Genomic DNA, 20,664 nt, shown 5'->3' with positions numbered 1-20,664 from the left:
TGTGGGAGGTGGCGGGGGGGGGGAGTGTTTTATTTGTATGTAATCACGGGTATCTTAATGATAATTAGAAAATAAAACCACTCAATAAATACTATGTTGAAAATGAACTATGTAACTTGTGAGCAGGGACAGAAAGGGGAAGCTGGGTAAAGCAAAGGTGACACTGTCAAAAAAAGAATTTTACTGATGCCAGATGCTGGTGGCTCACATTGTAATCCTAGTTACCCCTTAAGCATACCTGAATATACCATTTATACAGATATATACAGATTATATATTGAAGAGATGAAGATGGAACCTGGTCTTGTTATGTTAGGCAAGTGCTTTAATATCAAGCTGTATCCCTAGTCCTAAATCCTATTATTTAGCTGGGCACTGGTGGCTCATACCTGTAATCCTAGCTACTCAGGAGGCTGAGATCTGAGGATTGTGGTTCATAGCCAGCCTGGGCATGAAAGTCTATAAGACTCTTATCTCCAATGAACCACTAGAAAACCAGAAGTGGAACTATGCCTCAAAGTGGAAGAGTGTTATCCTTGAGCAAAAGAGCTCAGACACAGTGCCCAGGCCCTGAGTTCAAACTCCTTGACCAACTAAATAAAGATTTGTACCCATCACTTGGCTTATAAAATGATAACTTCTCTGAATAAAACCTTAATAACAATTAAAATTCAGATACAAAAGAAAACAGAAAAAACTAAAGCCACCTTGCAGTCTTAGCAATACTTCACTAGAGATACTCGCCCTCCAAAATGTAGCCAGAAAGAGGTTTGGTCCTTCATTATGTTAATTTTCTGAATTTGCCTCCACTGCATTTTCTTGAGAGGCAAAAAAGGAAGACAAAATTATGTCCTTAGAGAATCCAATAGGGTACTATGGTAATTAAATTCAAAAGATCAGAAAAAGTGGCCAAGTTCACTTGGCTTAAAAAAAAAATCCAACCTGTTGCAAAACCATTTGGTGTAAATCAACTGAACAACTCATGGGGGGAGGAGTGGGAGGGGGGAGAGAGGAACGAGGGAGGAGGTAATAAACAGTACAAGAAATGTACCCAAGGCCTAACGTATGAAACTGTAACCTCTCTGTACATCATTCTGACAATAAATAAGTATTAAAAAAAATCCAACCTGGAGCCAAGTGCCAGGTGGCCTATAACCCTAGCTACTCAAAAGGCTGAGATCTAAGGTTCCAAGCCAGCCCAGGTAGCTAAGGTGTTTTTTGTTGTTCTTTTTTTCCAATCCTGGGGCTTGAACTCAGGGCCTGGGCTCTGTCCCTGGGCCTTTCTGTGCTCAAGGCAAGTGCTCTACCACTTGAGCCACAGTATCACTTACTACTTTTTCTGTTTATGTGGTACTGAGGAATCAAACCCAGGGCTTCATGCATGCTAGAAAAGCACTCTACCACTAAGCCATATCCCCAGCCTGAGATTCTTATCTTCGATTAACAAGCAAGGCCGTGCTGCCCAGGCCTTCCTGTTACCCTAAAATTCCAGGTTCCCAGTAGCATAAAGAAGCCAATTCTTACAATAAACATTTGGGGGCTGAGAATGTGACTTAGTGGTAGAGTGCTTGCCTAGAATGCATGAAGCCCTGAGTTGAATTCCTCAGTACCACATACACAGAAAAAGCCAGATGTGGCCCCATGGCTCAAGTGGTACAGTGGTAGCCTTGAGCAAAAGAAACTCAGGGACAGTGCCCAGGCCCTGAGCTCAAGCCCCAGGACTGGCCCAAACAAAACAACAACAAAACAACATTCAGCTCTCTCTTTTAACAATGGAACTCTGAAGCTAGGTGCTGGTGGCTCAGGCCAGCAATCCTAACTACTCAGAAGGTTGAGATTTGAGGGTCCCAATTCAAAGCCAGCTAGGGGGCCTAACATATGAAAATGTAACCTCTCTGTACATAACTTTGACAATAAATAAGACAAAAAAATAAAGTATACACATTGAATTTTGAAAAGAAAAAAAAAAGCCAGCTAGGCGAAGACAATCTAGAAGATTCTTGTCTCCAATTAACTAGCACAAACCTAGAAGTAGAGATGTAGCTCAAGTGGTAGAGTGTCAGTCTTAAGCAAAAAAAGCTAAGGAAGAGGACAAAGCCCTGAAGTTCAAGCCCTAGTACCAGCACAAAGAAAATCTGTATTGGCAATCTACTCAGGATTATGATTCCTTAGCTTTCAAAAGTTATTATCAGGGTAGTTAAACTCTCCATGTGGAGGGGCAAGAATGTTGATCAAGACACACCGTATTCATGAACTACTTTGTCGAATGGCAACTCCTTTGTACAACTACTTAAATATATATATATATATATACACACACACATATATATTTTAAAGTCTTACAGATTTATTAATGTACTCACCACAAAAGAACTCCAAGTTGCAATAATAACCCCTCAGCCATAGGGGCTTCTTAAGGGGAGATACCTCCCAGAACACCATCAGAGAGAACAGTATACTTTCTTTACTAGAAATTGAGTTTACTCCACAGAGTAAATGTCCTTCTAATAAAAAGCACCAACTATGAATTATAATGAAAACTTTGCTTATTACTATGTCCTGTGAATAGAAATTTCTTTGACATGATTGAGAAATATTATTTTTAATTGTCAAGATGATGTACAGAGGGGTTACAGTACATATGTTAGGTAGTGAGTAAATTTCTTGTCACACTTGTTACCTCCTTCCTCATTTTTCTCCCACCTCCCCCCCCCACTGTCATCATTTTTTTTTTACCTTCCCAATGATGGCCATCATCATTCTAGACTACATGCTCACAAACTATGAACATTAACAATAAAACAATTTCTTCCAGGTTGGGTGATATGTACATTTCTTTCCTTTTGCTTAGTATCATCTGTTCCCTCTTTTTCTCTCATTTTTCCCTTCCCCCCATTGCCCTTGAGCTGCTTAGTTCATTTCCATCAATGTCCATTGCAGCTGTTGGGCCCCTCTGCTGTATCTTTTTTCACCCACTTTCCATTCATTCTGTGCCCTCCTCCCAGCTTCCCTCAGATGTGCACATGTATAAACCATGTGAGGTAAAGAATGTAGAGTTCTCTAAATACTCTAAGACTAATTAGGAAGAGGTCCTTTGTTTATCTTTGGAGTTCTTTTCAGTCTGTATATTATTTTAGGTACATATGAAGTAGTGCTTGGGTCTTACTTTTTGGTGCATTTCTCCCAAACTGTCCTTTTTTGGTTTCACTGTGTATTGGTATCTTGGGTCCTGTTTGCTTTGTCATGTCTCTTTGCAATTTGATTCTAACACCCACATATCAGAGACCATGTGCCATTTGTCTCTCTGTTGTTGGTTTGTCTTGCTCAACATGATTTGTTCTAGTCCTGTCCATTTCCCTGTGAATGCCATTATTTTATCATTTCTAATAGCTGTGCAGAACTCCATTGTATACAGGCACCACATTTTTTGGATCCATTCATCTGTAGTGGGGCATCTGGGTAGTTTCCATACTAGGCTATTGTGAACAGTGCAGCAATGAACATGGAAGTGCCGGTGCCCTTGTCATCCTGGATCCTGTTGCTCAGGGTAGATGCCTAGGAGCAGTATGCCTGGGTCATAGGGTATGTCTATGTTTAGTTTTCTGAGGAACCTCCAGACTGCTTTCCATAATGGTTTACATTCCCACCAGCAGTGCAGTAGCATCCTGGTAGCATTTGTTGAAAAAAGTATATATTTTAAAAAGCCTCTGTATGTGAACTCATAGTCAAGGCTCCACTATGATAAAAATATAGAATGTGATTCATAGGGTTCACGTATCTGACCGGATACCTCAATGCCAAGCACTCTAGCAAAATTTCATACAAGTCTGAATAAAAGGACCTATCAAAATCCTAGGATTGTACCAGCTAAACTAGCCTTAGAGTTGCCATAACAGAAACATAGCTGCCCCCTGACCCTAATCACAATAAATCCCAAGAAACAGTCTCTCTCCTTCTCTCCCTCTATCCCTCTCCCCCTCCCTCTCCCTCCCTCCCTCCCTCCCTCCCTCCCTCCCTCCCTCCCTCCCTCTTTCCCTCCCTCCCTCCCCCCTCTCTCTCTCTGCCAGTCCTGGGTTTGAACTCAAGACCAGGGCACTGTCCCTGAGCTTCTTTTGCTCAAAGCTAACACTCTAACATTTGAGCCACAGCTCCACTAGACCAATGTTTAGAGTTACAAGACATGGTCATTTTCTAACTTGTGAAGAGAGAAACCACCACTCTGAAATTACAAAATGTTTATGCCCTGCGAACTTGCCAATGACGCTGGAAGAGTCAACTGAACAAGTAGCTTTTCACTAGCCAATACCAGTCAGATCCATCTTGCACAGTTTCTGAAACACTATCATTACAAGGCTAAAAGGAGGTACAATGCCAAACAGAAAACCAGTCTGAAAGGGAAAGCATTACCTGATCTAATAGGTCCAGTCGATTCACATAAGCTCTTTCTGTCAGCAAAAGTTCATTGGCTATTTTGTGACGTTTTTGCTCATTAGTTTCCTAGAAATAGAACAGATGTTCATATATTAGTAAAGGAACCTTGGATTTTTTTTGCCAGTCCTGGGGCTTGAACTCAGGGACTGAGCACTGCCACTTTCAGCATTTTGTATTTATTTGGTAGTGAGGAATCAAATCCGGGGCTTCATGTATGCTAGGCCAGCACTCTACCACTAAGCCACATTCCCAGCCAGCCCCTAGGATAATATTTTTTAAGTACCATACACTTCATTGAGGAGTTTGATCAAGGCATTTTCTTAGTCAATTCTGTGTGTGTGTGTGTGTGTGTGTGTGTGTGTGTGTGTGTGTATACATACATGCACTAGTACTGGGGCTTGAGCTCAGAGCATCTCACAAAAAACTGGACATGGAGGTGTAGTCAAGTAGTAGTACACCAGCCTTGAGCAATAAAGCCAAGCAAGAGACTGAGGCCCTGAGTGTAAGCCCCAGTGCTTGCACAAAAATAGAAACAAAACAGTAAATTAATCAAATCTTAGAGGGGACTGTGGAAACCCTGATTTATGCTCAGTTGGACAGAATTACAATTTGGGGTTACTGGAGAAGCAGTCTTGGGGATTGAGGCCTGAGCTTACTGGATCTCTAGGTAAACAGAATGGAATTAAATTAGAGGATACCCAGCTTGGGCCCCAGCTACAAGGATGACTAGCTGCTTGCTTGTGGTAGAGAAAAATCCTCTTACACTTAGGGATTATAGAGTGATTTATTGTGAACATGCAGAAGAAACTGAGTTTGGGTTGGTCTTTCCTTCTGCATCATCAGCTTCTGCAAGATGTATATATAAGTAATGAAGTAGTCTGAATGCTTTATTGTGTTCAAACCCTCAGGCACACTAGGCAAGTAAGTACTTCACCACAGAGCCACACACTATCCCTAGGCACCTGGCTAAACTTGCTATTTTCCAAATAGGGTCTTGCATTAGGCCCCAGCTGATCTGGCCCACAATCCTGTTTATTGCTTCTTCTTTGTCTTTTTTTTTTTTTTTTGCCAGTCCTGGGCCTTGGACTCAGGGCCTGAGCACTGTCCCTGGCTTCTTTTTGCTCAAGGCTAGCACTCTGCCACTTGAGCCACAGCGTCACTTGTGGCCATTTTCTATATATGTGGTGCTGGGGAATTGAACCCAGGGCTTCATGTATAGGAGGCAAGCACTCTTGCCACTAGGTCATATTCCCAGCCCCCGTTTATTGCTTCTTGCATGGCTGAAATGATAGGTGTGTACCACTGTACCCAGCTTTTTATTGTCTGAGATGGGGAAATCACCCAAAATGTTTGCCTAAACTGGTCTTGAACTCTAATCTCTCCATTTCCAGGCAGCTAGAATAAGTGTGAGTTACTGTTCCTTTTTTTTTTTTGGCAGTGGGGGGGGGCGGTCAGTTGTGGGGCTTGAACTCTGGGCCTGGGCACTATCCCTGAGCTCTTCAGCTCAAGGCTCGTGCTCTACCACTTGAGCCACAGTGCCACTCCCAGTTTTCTGGTGGTTAATTGGAAATAAGAGTCTCATGGACTTTCCTGTCCCAGCTGGCTTTGAACCACAATCCTCACATCTCAGCTTCCTAAGCAGTTAGAATTACAGGTGTGAGCCACCAGCACCTGGCAGCACTTTTTATAAGAAGTCATTTATTCTTATGATCCACTGGGATCATAATGGTGATAGAATAATGATTTAATAAACAATCTCATTTTCTTCTAGTGAAATCTAACAAAACAGATTTGACATCTCAGATTTATAAATAATTATGAATTATAAATTATTTTCAATAAATGACTTTATGAAACACATGTATGCGAATGACCTATGTAACTTAGTAGAATTTTCTAGAATCAAATTAAATAAATGATCCTTCGATCTGAGAAATTTCAACTGAAATCTGCTGCCAGTTATTATATTTTCCCATATACATATTTGTATATGTATATATACATATCAGTAGCTTTGTACAGATTCATGTACCTGAGTGTTCCAGAATCCCATTCTCTCATGAAAATCTGAATCAATTTATGGGAAAAACACTTGTTTTTGTACCACTATCATGAGATGCATCAAAGTTGAGGTATGGTGTTTCTTTGTTTTGCCAGTACTGGGGCTTAAACTCAGATCCTTGAGCTCTCCTTTGGATTTTTCCCCTCAAGGGCTGGTACTTTACCACTTGGGTCATACCTCCATTTCTGTTTTTAATGTTGGTTAATTGGATATAAGAGTCTCACAGATGTTCTTGCTTGGGCTGGCTTTGAACCTCTAATCTCTAATCTCAGCCTTTTGAGTAGCTAGGATTAGGTATGAGACACTGGTGCCCTCCCCAATTTTTTTTCTATCTTTTGGTAGTTCAGCCAATGGCAGCCTGTCTTCCAAGCCAGGAGATGTATTTTAAAATGCCGGCACCCAAAAGTCAAGAATCCTCAGGAATCTCCCTTCTTCATCTCTAACCCTCTACACCTCCCGTGTCCTTGCAACTTGCATCTGGACTGCAACAGCTGCTTCCTTGACCACTTCCCCTGCTTTGTCTGCTTCCTATTTTGTTGGAGTCACTTATCTAAAACCCACAGATGTGTCATCTTCGTCACCTTTGTGTCAAGGAAATGTCCTGCAGGCAAACAACATTAAGCTTATAGAAAGTTTGAATTCCCATGAGGAAAATCTTGTGTTAAATCCAACCAAACTGGATACAGAGTGAACATCTATTATGCTAATGAGTATGGTTTTTCAAGCATTTGCTCAGAAAAATCAGCTGGAATGCTAAAGACCTCAGCATTTCTCTCTTACTTTGTTACATTTTGTTGTTTTTCAGTGAGGCAATAAAGAAAAAATATACAATTTTTTTTTTTTTTTTGCCAGTCCTGGGCCTTGGACTCAGGGCCTGAGCACTGTCCCTGGCTTCTTTTTACTCAAGGCTAGCACTCTGCCACTTGAGTCACAGCGTCACTTCTGGCCATTTTCTGTATATGTGGTATACGAGGCAAGCGCTCTTGCCACTAGGCCATATCCCCAGCCCAAATATACAATTTTTATTTTTATTTTTTTGCCAGTCCTGGGCCTTGGACTCAGGGCCTGAGCACTGTCCCTGGCTTGTTTTTTGCTCAAGGCTAGCACTCTGCCACTTGAGCCACAGCGCCAAATATACAATTTTTAATAAGCACACTAGATTGAGAGACACAGGGTAAAAAAAGACAAACAACTACAAAAGCAATACTTGCAAAACTGTTTGGTGTAAGTGAACTGAACACCTCAGGGGGGGAAAGGGTAAGGGGGAGGGGGAGGGGGGTATGAGGGACAAGGTAACAAACAGTACAAGAAATGTATCCAATGCCTAACGTATGAAACTCTAACCTCTCTGTACATCAGTTTGATAATAAAAATTTGAAAAAAAAATAAGCACACTAGACTACTACAGTTTGTCTTTAGCTTTCTTTTTTTAAGGCTAACTCTTAGCAGGGTATGGTTGTCCACACTGCAGTTCCAGTGACTTGTTAAAATATGGCAGTAAAACCTCATTCTTTGTGTGTGTGTGTGTGTGTGTGTGTGTGTGTGTACATGTGTGTGCACACATGCCAGTCCTGGGGCTTGAACTCAGGGCTGGGTGGTATCTCTGAGCTTTTTGGCTCAAGTTAGTATTCTACCACTTGAACCACAGTTCCACTTCTGGCTTTTTGGTGCTTAACTGCAGATGAGTCTTTCATGAACTTTCCCGCCCAGGATGGCTTTGAATTGAGATCCCTGGAGCTCAGCCTCCTGAGTAACTAGGACTACATATGTGAGCCATTGGTGCCTAACTCTATTAAACTTTTTGAAGCACCAGTGATTTAGAATATAACATCAAAGTGAACATGTGTTTCTTTTTAAACCTCAGAACTGAAAGAAAATCATGAGTACTTTGTGATACTTTTAGTTGTCTGCCACCAAGTTTTGCATCTTTAGTTGTGTACAATAGCAGACTAAATGACGAATCAATGTGGAGATAAAGTTACTATGAGAAAACATATTAAAGCCATACATTTATAGGAAGGAAGAGGCAGTGTATATGAGCTATCAAGGACATCACAGAGGAGGTGTATCATCATTTCTGTCTGGCATGATGACTTTGAGTGGATTACCATAAATACTTTTGTATGATTGTGCATCTGAGTGCTGGTACTGGTATTTGAACTTAGCTCTCACTTGACTTTTTCTGTTCAAGTCTGGAGAATTTTAGATCCTTAAAATCCAGTTTAACTGGACTTTCCTGCCTGGACTGGCTTTGAACCATGATCCTCAGATCTCAGCATTCTGAGTAGCTAGAATTATAGGTATGAGCCTCTAGCATTTGGCTTATAAAAGTATTCTGCACTCACCAATGAAGGCAATTATCGATTAAAACATCTCCCCCTCAAATCAGAGATACAGTTTAATAACGGAGATTTCTTAAGTCAGTTCACATTGACCATTCAATGGTGTATTTAATATATGTCTATATTCCTGAATGACATTTTCAAGTCTGTTTTCCCTTCCTGGGGAGCATCTGGGAAATGTCCATTAAGTTCACTATTAGTTGAGATGGAATTTATCTATGACTATACTGACATCACACTCTATCCAGCAATCTAAAGACAAGAAAACTTTATTCAGCGGTCGTAAAGTAAAAATCAAAATATTTCATCATTCCTTAAGTGTTGAACATGTAACTTTAAAACTCAGCAGATCATCTGGAGACTTCACGAACAAAAGAATATAACAGCATGGAAAGTTTATCACTGAAAAGGGCTTGGGGAGTTTATATGTCCTTTAATAAATACTGTTCAAGGTCACAGTATAGCTCATAGCAAGAGCATGGGGACTTCCTAGCCCACATTACACTACTGAACATGTTATTTTTCATCATAGTAAAATATTTCTGACAAAATATATCACCTTAACACTATTACCATTTGTGTTTGCATTATAAAACAAGAAAAAGAAATGTAACAGAAAAGAAGGAGCTGGGCACTGATGGCACATAAAGAGGCTAATATTTGAGGATCCTGGCTAAAGCCAACCCTGGGCAGAAAAAGTCCATGACATAATTATCTCCATTTAACCAGCAAAAAGTCAGAAGTGGAGTTGTAGTTCAAGTGGTAGAGTACCAGCTTTGAGTGGAAAAAGCCAAGCAAGAGCATGAGTCTTGAGTTCAAGCCTCAGTAATGGCACCAAGGGGAGGGGAGGGGAGGTAAAGAAGGAAAAAAGAGAAAGACGGAAAGAAAGAAAACCAAATCAAGTAAGACTCTTCTACAATCATGAATATACAATCATACAAAATAAGACAGAGGAAAGTACCAGACAGTAATCACAGGTACCAATACCAATGAGGAAATTTCCATTAAAACAATAGGTCTGGGGCTGGGAATATGGCCTAGTGGTAAGAGCGCTTGCCTCCTACACATGAAGCTCTCGGTTCGATTCCCCAGGACCACATATATGGAAAACGGCCAGAAGGGGCGCTGTGGCTCAGGTGGCAGAGTGCTAGCCTTGAGCGGGAAGAAGCCAGGGATGGTGCTCAGGCCCTGAGTCCAAGGCCCAGGACTGGCAAAAAACAAAACAAAACATAGATATGCCAGTAATAAAAGATACAACATTTGTGGTCATTAAAAAAAAAACAAAAACAACAATAGGTCTTACTGGTTTAAAAATACTGGCTGGGGCATCATTTCAATTGTGTGGAAGATTTTTTTTTTTTGTTATTCTAATATTCCCTTCCAACCTAGTCAAGCAGAAAGACAGTAAAATCTATCACAATATGGAGATGTAGAGATTGACTCTTCAATGTTTCTTCACTCTTTCAGATACTGTCAACCAAAAGTATGATTCACTTTCTTCCATCTACTTCCTCATTCAAACTTTCTCTGCTGTAGACTCAGTCTTTGAAATTAATTCCTAAGCAAGCACAGTTGACTCATGCCTGTAATCCTAGCTACAAAGGAGGATGAGATCTGAGGACTGAAGTTCAAAGCCAAGTCAAGCAGAAAGGCCCATGAGACTTTTACTCCAATTAACCAGCAAACATACAGAAGGGGAAGGTATGGTTGAAGCGGTAGAATACCAGAAAAAAGCTAAGCAAGAGGGTGAGGCTCTGAGTTCAAGACCCAGTACTGGCAATAAATACATAAATTACACCTGGAAAAACTAAGTTACTAGTTCTTGAGTCTATGTCAATAAAAAGCATATCTCTGCATCTTAGAAATTTAATATATTACGTGATAATTATATTCTTAGTTAATTCTTCACTTCCATTAAGGTTCTAAATACAACTACCAATCATGTTTTACAATTATTTCTAATTTTAATAAATATTTTAGAATCAATCATTCTAAATTTCTGCCTGTGTTGATGTCAGTTAAGGCATAGAACTTCAAAATAACTTAAGTAGATTTAAGACTTGAATGTATCACGTTTTTCCTATAATTTTCCACTTTCATTCTCCCTAAATAGTTACTTAGTATAACTAGTAAAAGAGCTAGCAATGAAAACTTTTGCTATGTCTTTTTTTTTTTTTTTTTTTTTTGCCAGCCCTGGCACTTGAACTCCGGGCCTGGGCACTATCCCTGAGCTTCTTGTGCTCAAGACTAGCACTCTAGCACTTGAACCACAGTGCCACTTCCGGCTTTTTCTGTGTATGTAGTACTGAGGAATCAAACCCAGGGCTTCATGCACTCTACCACATTCCCAGCCTTTTTGCTATGTCTTTAAAGATGCACTCAGCTTTCTAATTCTAGAGGAATTTAGAATGAGTTTTACATTGTACTTCTGATCAAGAAATCCCAAAAGCTGTATAGTAGCCATACTTATTAGTATTCCCAAAGTACTATTGAACTTTATAAAGAACAAAATAAAAGCTCAGCCCTGGGGGCTCAACCTGTAATCGTAGCTATTTAGGAGACTGAGACCTGGAAGACTGAGGGCCAAAGCCAGCCCAGGCAGAAGCTAAAGTGGTTGCAAACCAACCTTGTAGAAAAACCCAAAGGAGAGTACCAGCCCCAAAACTGACATTAACAAAAACCAAACAATACAACAAAACATCTGCTAGGAGCCAGTTTATTTTCTATGTCTACTATTTTTCTCTTTCTAGACTAGAAACTTCTGAAGATAAAAGATTATGTAACTTCAAGGGGACATTAGGGAAGAGAGAAGAAAAGGGTGACAGTGCCTCAAAAGAATTGCACTCACTACCTGACTTATGAAATCGTAACACCTCTGTACAACACCTTAATAATAATAAAACTATATTAGGAATGTAGCACTGGCATCTAGAGCTACAAAGAACATTTTCCTCCTACATAGAGACAGGGTCACAGTTTTCCTAATGAAAAGTCTACACTGCCCTGCCTCTTAAAACCACAGCAGAGAAAACAATAGAAACCATATACCAAAAAACCCTCCCAAAACACCCTGAGAAAGTAGGCAACTACCCACAGCCCCTAGAGCTAGAGAATGCTTGCACTGGTTGAGTCATTTTCTGGGTTCTGGGAAAGGAATGATACATAGCCCTGGACTAAGCAGACTGCCTAAGAGCTAGTCTCATGCTCTAACCTTCATCTCAAGGTGCTGGTCCAGTTGCTCTGGTTCCAAGGGGCTTGTACCATTGTCCCTGTCTTGCTTCTTGTCCTTTGTGTCCTCCTGTCCTTTGTTTAGGGGAAGCACCGCGTCTGTGCTTGGGGTCCTGCAGCTACTATGGGAAACATCTCCGTCATGGTCATGGGTTGTGAGGGTTGCAGCATTGGTGGCCATTTCATTTATTTCTCCATTGATGAGGTGAGTTTCCTGCAGGGGTTCAGCAGCTTGCGAAGGTGCAGTGGGGCTGGGAGAGGTCGCTTGTTCCTCATCACATTCTGTCTGGTTTAGTGCCGCCATTATGCCATTGGCCATACAAGTCTGTTCGCCCTGAGTCAGACTGGGATCATTTCCCTGTTTCTGTGGTGGGTGCTGGGTGAGGAGCTTTGCTGGAGAAGTGGGTGTCAAGCCAGGCCGTCCTGGGGTTCGAGGAGCATTTAGGTTCACCGCAGGATCTTTTTTCAGATCACTGGAATTTGATAATGTGCTAAAAGGTAAAGTACAAAGAAGGCATGAAAACATGGGCATGGAAAAAGGTTTGGAATAAAGACCAGCTTATTTCATTTTCTATCTCTGATGGTTTGACAACCAGGGACTCAAGGGATGCTGCACACATGTAAATAGCTAGATGAATATGTGGAGGCTGTGCTTTACCCATAAAGTTGAAAACATCGCCTTGGGCTGTCATAATAATATGATTAGTTAGAGGCTGGAAGTGTGGCTGAGCTGGTAAAGCACTAACCAATTAGCAAAAGCATCAGGTACCCAGTTTAAGTTCCAGTTTTGGACCAAAAAAGAAAAAAGAAGGGGCTGGGAATATGGCCTAGTGATAAAGTGCTTGCCTCGTATACATGAAGCCCTGGCTTCGATTCCTCTGCACCCACATATATAGAAAAGGCCGGGAGTGGCGCTGTGGTTCAAGTGGCAGAGTGCTAGCCTTGAGCAAAAAGAAGCCAGGGACAGTGCGCAGGCACTGAGTTCAAGCCCCAGGACTGGCAAAAAACAAAACAAAGAAAAAAGAAAAAGAAAGAAAGTAGTATGACTAGTGAATAATACTATGATACAAAAGTATTTATAGTGAAGCTGGATCACACCTGTAATCCTAGCCACTTATGTGGCTGAGATCTGAAAATCACAATCCAAAGCCAGCTCCACTAGGTAAGTCCCCACTAATCACCAAAAAACTTAAAATGAAGCTGTGGCTCAAGTGGTAGAGCTTTAGATTGGAGCATAAAATGCCAGGAACAGGGGCTGGGGATATGGCCTAGTGGCAAAGAGTGCTTGCCTCATATACATGAAGCCGTGGGTTCAATTCCCCAGCATCACATATACAGAAAACGGCCAGAAGTGGCGCTGTGGCTCAAGTGGCAGAGTGCTAGCCTTGAGCAAAAAGAAGCCAGGGACAGTGCTCAGGACCTGAGTCTAAGCCCCAGGACTGGCAAAAAAAAAAATTTTTTTTAAATGCCAGGAACAGTATGCAGGCCCTTAGTTTAAGCCTTGAGTGGCACACACCCACAAAATATTCACAGTTAATCAAATAATCCATCCCCAAGAAGTTTATTTCCTTTTTATTTAAAATGAGCACAGTGGGCTAGGAATATGGCCTAGTGGTAAAGTGCTTGCTTTGTAAATATATGAAGCCCTGGATTCGATTCCTCAGCACCACATATATAGAAAAAGCAGGAAGTGGTGCTGTGGCTCAAGTGGTAGAGTGCTAGCCTTGAGCAAAAAGAAGCTCAGGGACAGTGGTCAGGCCCTGAGTTCAAACCCCAGGACTGGCAAAAACAAAACAAAACAAAACAAAAATGAGCACAGTAACCCCCAGTTTGTGAGTCTATACCAAATTGCTTTTTTGTTGTAGTTTTGTGCCAGTACTGGGGCTTAAACTCAGGGTCTCTCACTCTCTTACTCGTCTTTTTTGCTTAAGGTGGGCATTCTACCACTTGAGACACAGTTCCATTTCTGGTTTTTGGCTGGTTAAGTAGAGATAAGTCTCTCATACTTATCTGTCTGGGCTGGCTTGAAAAAGTGATCCTCAGATCTGTCTTCTGAATGGCTAGGATTACAGGTGTAAAAGCCAACAATGCCTGGTTCAAAATGTGTTGTCTTTTTTTTAAGTAGAAAGTGTTCTGAAAAGCTTTATCTGTATGCACCACAGCAGTGTCCTAATTGTTCTAATTGCTGTTTTCATTCATGTTCCCTCCAAACCTATCTCTAAAATCAGATCGAGCTCTGAGAGCTTCTTGAACACTTAAGGAAGGGCACCACAATGTTCTGAGGGGGCATTCATGAGTGTAAGCCTTAGAAATTTTGCAGAAAAAGGTAAAGACAGGGAACAAGCTAAAACATACAAGACCACCTTTGTCCAGTTCCTAGTGGCCACCTCAAAATATCTCCCTCCCCTCACCTTGCCTGACACAGTCGGAGCACTCCCTGTTCCTTTGCCTGTTACTGTCTTCCCCAGCACACTGCAGGGCTCATTCCCTTCTCTTCATTCAGGCCTGTGATTGGATAGCATCTTCCAAGAAGCTGTTCTGGAACAGCCTGTCTAAATATTACACTCCATCACTAGTACAGCCACATAACAGCATGAACAGGACAGTGGAACATTCATATGGAACTATTCCTGAGGAAAAGAGGGAGGGAGGGAGGGAGGGAGGGAGGAAGGGAGAGAGAGAGAGAGAGAGAGAGAGAGAGAGAGAGAGAGAGAGAGAGAGAGAGAGAGAGAGAGAGAGAGAGAGAGAGAGAGAGAGAACGTGCTGTTCTTGGGGCTTGAACTCAGGGCCTGAGCACTGTCCCTGAGATTTTTTGCTCAAGGTTAGTGTGCTAGAAATGAGATCCACAGCTTCACTTCTGACTTCTAGGTAGTTCATTAGAGATAAAAGTCTCCTGGACTTTCTGCCCAGGCTGGTTTCAAACCTGGATCCTGAGTTCTCAGCCTCCTGAGTAGGTAGGATTACAGGTATGAGCCACCAATGTCTGGCTTCCCTTGGGGTTTTTGCTCCAAGTTTGAGCCACATGTATACTTTCGACTTTTTACTGGCTAGCTGGAGATAGAGTCTCTCAGATTTGTCACCTGGGCTGGCTTTGAACTACTGAACTACTATCCTCAGCTCAGCCTCCTGAACAGCTCATATTACAGGCATAAGCCATGAGTGCTGGTTACATTTTTTGTGTTTTTGACAGTGCTGAGGTTTAGACAAGTGTTTTACATCTTGAGCCATACCGCTAGCCATGACAGAGTTAGGTTTGAATTCAGTGTTTCACGTTTACTTGGCTTGTGGCTCACAGCTGACAATCTAATGCTTGAGCCATGACTCTAGCCTGTTCTTTTCTAGTTATTTTTGGAGATGGAGTCTCACAGACTTTTCTGCCTGTGGTTGGGCTTCCTGATAACAGCCTCCTGAGGAACTGCAATTACAAGTGTAACCTGCCAGAGCTCAGGCATCCGGTAACATTTTAAATGTAGTTTCTAAGGTCAAGAAACTATGTTCAGCCCTTTACACAGTTTACCATGTTTCACATGCATCGTAACTATGAAAGCAAGGAGCCAGAAATGGCAAAACCTAGGCTCAGAAATGTAAATGTACATTCTGGGGCCAATGTTGGATCGCTAGCAAGCCATGGAGTCCAACTCAGAATCTCTATATAATCCATATATAACCCATCTGACCACATGCTTGAACACAGGATGGGACAGGGGTAAAGGGGGTGCTGCAGACAAAAACACAGGACCAAGTCCAGGGCTGGTGATCTTCCCCAGTGTGGGGAGAGGTGACAGAGGGAGTGAATGTCTGGAGAAGGGAGAACAGCAAGGCCCCATGGACAAGGTTGAGATGTGAGGGCTTCTTCCAGCCCCATCGCTTCTGCTGCTTTTTGATGCCCTGCCCTCTTGTCTATTTATCAAACTTCTCCAAGTACATAAGAGAGAGGAAAAAGAGACAGAGCATGGAAAATTTCGTAGAAAAATAAAGTTACACAGAGGCCAGGGGTTGATGGCTCATACCTGTAATTAGCTACTCAGGAGGTTGAGATCTGAGGATTGAAATTCAAAGCTAGCCTAGTCAGATAAGTCTGTGAGACTCTTATTATCAACTAACCAGCAAAAAGCCAAAGGAGAGATGTGGCTCAAATGGTAGAGCACTAGCCTTGAATGAAAAAGCCAAGAGAGGGCACAAAGCCATGAGTTCAATCCTCAATACTGGCTAAATAAATAACAAGAACTACTTGTTCCAAATCATACTTTAAAAGTTACATGGAGAGCTGGGATGTAGCTCAGTGGCAAAGCACTTGCCTAGCAAGTGCAACATCCTGGGTTCAATCCCCAGTACCAAAGAAGAAAAGACAAAAAGAAAAAAAATAAAGAAAGAAAGAAAAAGGTACACAGATCACTGCACAGAACAACCTAATGATGGTCAAGTGACTATCCCCCAGCCCATGACAAGCTGACAATACTCTACCAAATGTCATTTCTCTCTGTTCTTTCTTGCAATAACTCAGAACCTAGGGATGTCTCTTTATTCCAGAATCAACAATTGGGATTAAACAGGTGTGGCTCACACCTGAAATCCCAACTACTCAGGTGGTGAAGATCTGAGGATCAAAGTTCAAAGTCAGCACAAGCAGGAAAAGGCTGTGAGACTTATCTCCAATTAACCACCAAAAAAGCCAGAAGTGAAGCCATGGCTCAAGTGGTAGAGTGCTAGCCTTGAGCACAAAATCTCAGGGGCAGCACCCAGGACTGAAGTTTAAGCCCCAGGACCAGCACAGAAAGAAAGAAAAGAACAAAGAACTAGAAACCACCCAACAGGAAAATGGACATAATTCATCAATAAATAAGAATTTCCCACTCAAATCATCTAGGCCTAATAGAGTATTAACCCACAGAGACACTTTTAGGGCCAGTTGGCACTGGCAAAGCCTCACTGAGCACATAATTATTTGTTGCACAGGCAATGGACTCCACCACAAGTAACACCCAACCTCTCACCAGGGTTTCCAAAGGCTTCTATCACACCCTAAGTACACAGAACAAACCTGTTTCCAAACTCAGAAATAAATGTCAGCACATCTCTCGTTAGATAAAACCCTCTAGCTATATACTAGAAGATGACTTTGGGTTTGTGAAGTTTACAGAAGAATGCAAACAAGTTGGCTTTAGAAGTAGTAAGGATCAGAGGCTTTGGCCTTTGGTTTGACTACTGACTCTCTTAGATTTTCACAAAACCGCCCTCAAGGCCTGATTGTGAGCACTGATGCCTTTCTCAGGTTAAGCTGCATGAGGCATGGCTGTTAGAATCTGCAAACAGGAAAGATCACACTTCTGCTGCTAATGAATCAACGTAGAGGAGCAGAAACAAAACAAATTAATGGAATTAAATCTTATCCAAAATATTGCTTTTAGTTAAGATCACAAAAGTTTTAGAAATCCTGCTTCTTGCTAGGTGTCAGTAGCTACTAAGGCTGAGATTTGAGAATCCTGTTTTCAAAGCCGGCCTGAGCAGGAAAGTCCGTGAGACTCAATCTCTAATTAACCAGCAAAAAGCCAGAAGTGAGAGTGCAGCTTACATGATAGAGTGCCAGCCCTGAGTCAAAAGTTCAACCCCCAGTACTGGCACACACACACACACATACACACACACACACACACACACACACACACACACACGAGATATTGACAACTATTTATGATAGAAGTGCTCACACCTGGTCGAGAGGAAAAAGTAAATAAAGATAGGCTTCTAAATTACTTTTCTCCAAAGTAGTTACTAAAACTACATTTTTTTTTTGCCAGTCCCTGGGCTTGAACTCAGGGCCTGAGCACTGTCCCTGGCTTCTTTTTTTGCTCAAGGCTAGCACTCTGCCACTTGAGCCACAGCACCACTTCTGGCCGTTTTCTGTATATGTGGTGCTGGGGAATCGAACCCAGGGCTTCATGTATGGGAGGCAAGAACTCTTGCCACTAGGCCATATCCCCAGCCCCTAAAACTACATTTTAATAAACACATAGTAGGGGCTGGGAATATGGCCTAGTGGTAAAGTGCTCGCCTCGTATACATGAAGCCCTGGGTTTGATTCCTCAGCACCACATATATAGTAAAAAAAAAAAAAAAAAAAAAGCCGGAATTGGCGCTGTGGCTCAAGTGGCAGAGTGCTAGCCTTGAGCAAAAAGAAGACAGGGACAGTGCTCAGGCCCTGAGTTCAAGTCCAGGACTGGCAAAAAACCTAAACCAAACCAAAATAAACACATAATAAACAGCATGTAAGCTTTTGTAAGCATGTTTCATATAATTTCACTTCTTTTTTGTTGTTGTTGTTTCTCATTTATTTTTATTTCTTTGAGACACTGTTATTATGTGGCCCAGCCTAACCTTGAACTCAAAATCTTCCTACCTGAGCCTTGAGAGTGCTGGGACTACAGACGTTTACTACCACAGCTGGCTTGTAGAGTACATTTTAAGTGCAGATTTATGTTTGGTCATGCTTTCTAGAGCATTCTAGGGTACCAGCCATGAGCAAAAAAACTAAGCAAGAACATGAGGCCCTGAGTTAAAGCCTGAATACCAGTGTACATAGACACACAGACACACACACAGCCACACACACACATACACACACACAGAGGAAGTAGCACAGAGACACACAAACATGAAATGAAATGAAAGACAGCACATCTATAAAATATACACTATTTTATAAAAATACTGGCGGCCTAAGGTGCAACATAGGGGCCTGTATAGTAAGTCGACATCATACCATGGCAAAATTAAGTAACTGATTTAAAAAATGCATTCCTATATACCTATCAAGCCGAATGGAAGTTACTGGGCTTTTGATTTGGAAAACCTATGTCTTTTCCAAAATCAGCTTTCTTCCTCCCTCTGTCTTCTCCCATTGTCCATTAAATCTTACCTGCCTCCTTCAAAGCGACTGATGAGATCTGAAACCTTACTGGATTTTTCTTTCGACATACAAGGTGCAGAGGCAGGTTTAACTTCCTCCATCCTGGGTTTTGCACTAGGTAAAGCTTTATGCCTGGGAGTTGGGTGTATTTTGGATGAAGGTGAATTCTGCAGATGTAAGGGCTTTGGAGGCACTGTAGAAAAAGAACAGCATATTTTACTCATATTTTTCTTTAACAATATTCCAATATCCAGGGTGCAAAAAGCCTTCAAACTATTGTGACAGGGGTCTGTCATATTTGTTGAACCTTAAGCAAGAGACCTGAGAACTCAAATATCTTAGAAATTTTCTCTATGTTCCACTGAAATCCTATCTTCAACCTTCAGTAGTTCTTTTAGTTTTAGTTTTTATTAAGGCTAGATAGTATTCCAAAGTCTATTATGTAGCAGTTATTCATTCTTCTAAATAGAGAAAAAAGTAAGACTGGAAAGAGTCCAAAAATACACTGTTTAAGCCAGACTCTAGTGGTTTATACCTGTAATCTTAGCTACTCAGGAGGCTGAGATCTGAGAATCGTGGTTGAAAGCCAGCCCAGAGAAGAAAGTTCATGAGACTTTACCTCCAATTAACTAAAAAAAAAAAAAAAAATCCTGGACATGAAACTCTGACTTAAGTGGTGGAGTGCTAGCCTTGAACCAGAAGAGAAAGCGAGAACGAGAGAGAGAGAGAGAGAGAGAGAGTATGCGCGCGCGCTCAGGGACAGTGCCCCTGAATCGAAGCCCCAGGACAGGTAAAAAAAAAATTGTTTGCTACAACCCAGATTTTTTTTTAATACAAATATAAGTTACACCAAAATTCAGAACTACCAAGTTAAACAACATAAAAGCCAACAGAACAATAGCAAACAAAAGGAATGCCATATTGTATTCATATAACATCACTGAACAAAAAAACATATTATCTTGTTTCATCTTAGAAGATCAGTCTAAGGTGGATAACTTTATTCACTGAATGTTTCTGAATGATTAGAGAAGTGATTGGTGGGTAACAAAGCTAATCTGATTATGTGACCAGTTCCTATATTCCTTCCATCAGAACTGCTCCTCCTCATCAATTTAACAAAACCAGGAAGGAGATAGAGATATTATTACTGTTATTATTTGCTACATTATGTAGTTGGTTTGCATCAATGTACCACATATGTTAAGAGTAAATTAGACTTTGCCAGAAAACCACGCAGACATCCAGGTACAAAGAAAAGTTGGTTGCCAGCAAAGGGATCAGCAACACCTCTTCTCAAAGAAAGAAGAAATGCCGGCTATTGTCTGAGGTGACCTATATAACTTACAGGGGCTAGGAGGGGCTAGAAGGTGGAGACCCCGGATTGGATATGTGAAGTAGGGGCTTCATCATGGTGGGCTAGGATTTATGGCTGCTGCCCAAGTCATAGATAAAGGGGTCTTGCAGCTGCACAGGCCTGAAGGTCACTCTAAGGGGATCTTGTTGCCTTATATGGTTGGAGCTGCCCCAAAAGAGTGCCATCTCAAGGTGAAGGGGGTGGAGGCTGATTACTCACTGCCTTCACTAAATGGGCCTAGTGTTGCCTAGGAAGGGAGCATGCTAAACTATGACAGAGGAAGCTACTGGGCCAATAACATATCACCCATTTTCTTTTTTCTTTCTTTCTTTTTTTT

At 41.6% G+C, this 20,664-nt stretch overlaps 1 protein-coding gene across 4 annotated transcripts in view; it reads right to left on the bottom strand.

The window, feature by feature from the left end:
• Positions 1-20,664, bottom strand: part of Fgd4 (FYVE, RhoGEF and PH domain containing 4) — a 194,132-nt gene that overhangs the window by 35,383 nt on the left and 138,085 nt on the right. For all 4 annotated transcript variants that reach the window (XM_048367086.1, XM_048367111.1, XM_048367104.1 and 1 more), the window contains exons 3-5: positions 18,980-19,163; positions 12,047-12,554; positions 4,408-4,497 (exon numbers count right to left, since the gene is read on the bottom strand). In XM_048367086.1, coding sequence (XP_048223043.1) covers positions 4,408-4,497; positions 12,047-12,554; positions 18,980-19,163 — 782 coding nt within the window. The remainder of the gene's footprint in view (positions 1-4,407; positions 4,498-12,046; positions 12,555-18,979; positions 19,164-20,664) is intronic.

This window comes from Perognathus longimembris, chromosome 1 (genome assembly GCF_023159225.1).
Source record: "Perognathus longimembris pacificus isolate PPM17 chromosome 1, ASM2315922v1, whole genome shotgun sequence".
Classification (NCBI taxonomy): Eukaryota; Metazoa; Chordata; class Mammalia; order Rodentia; family Heteromyidae; genus Perognathus; species Perognathus longimembris.
Note: the sequence above shows the minus strand (reverse complement) of the source record. Positions and strands in the feature narration are given on the sequence as shown.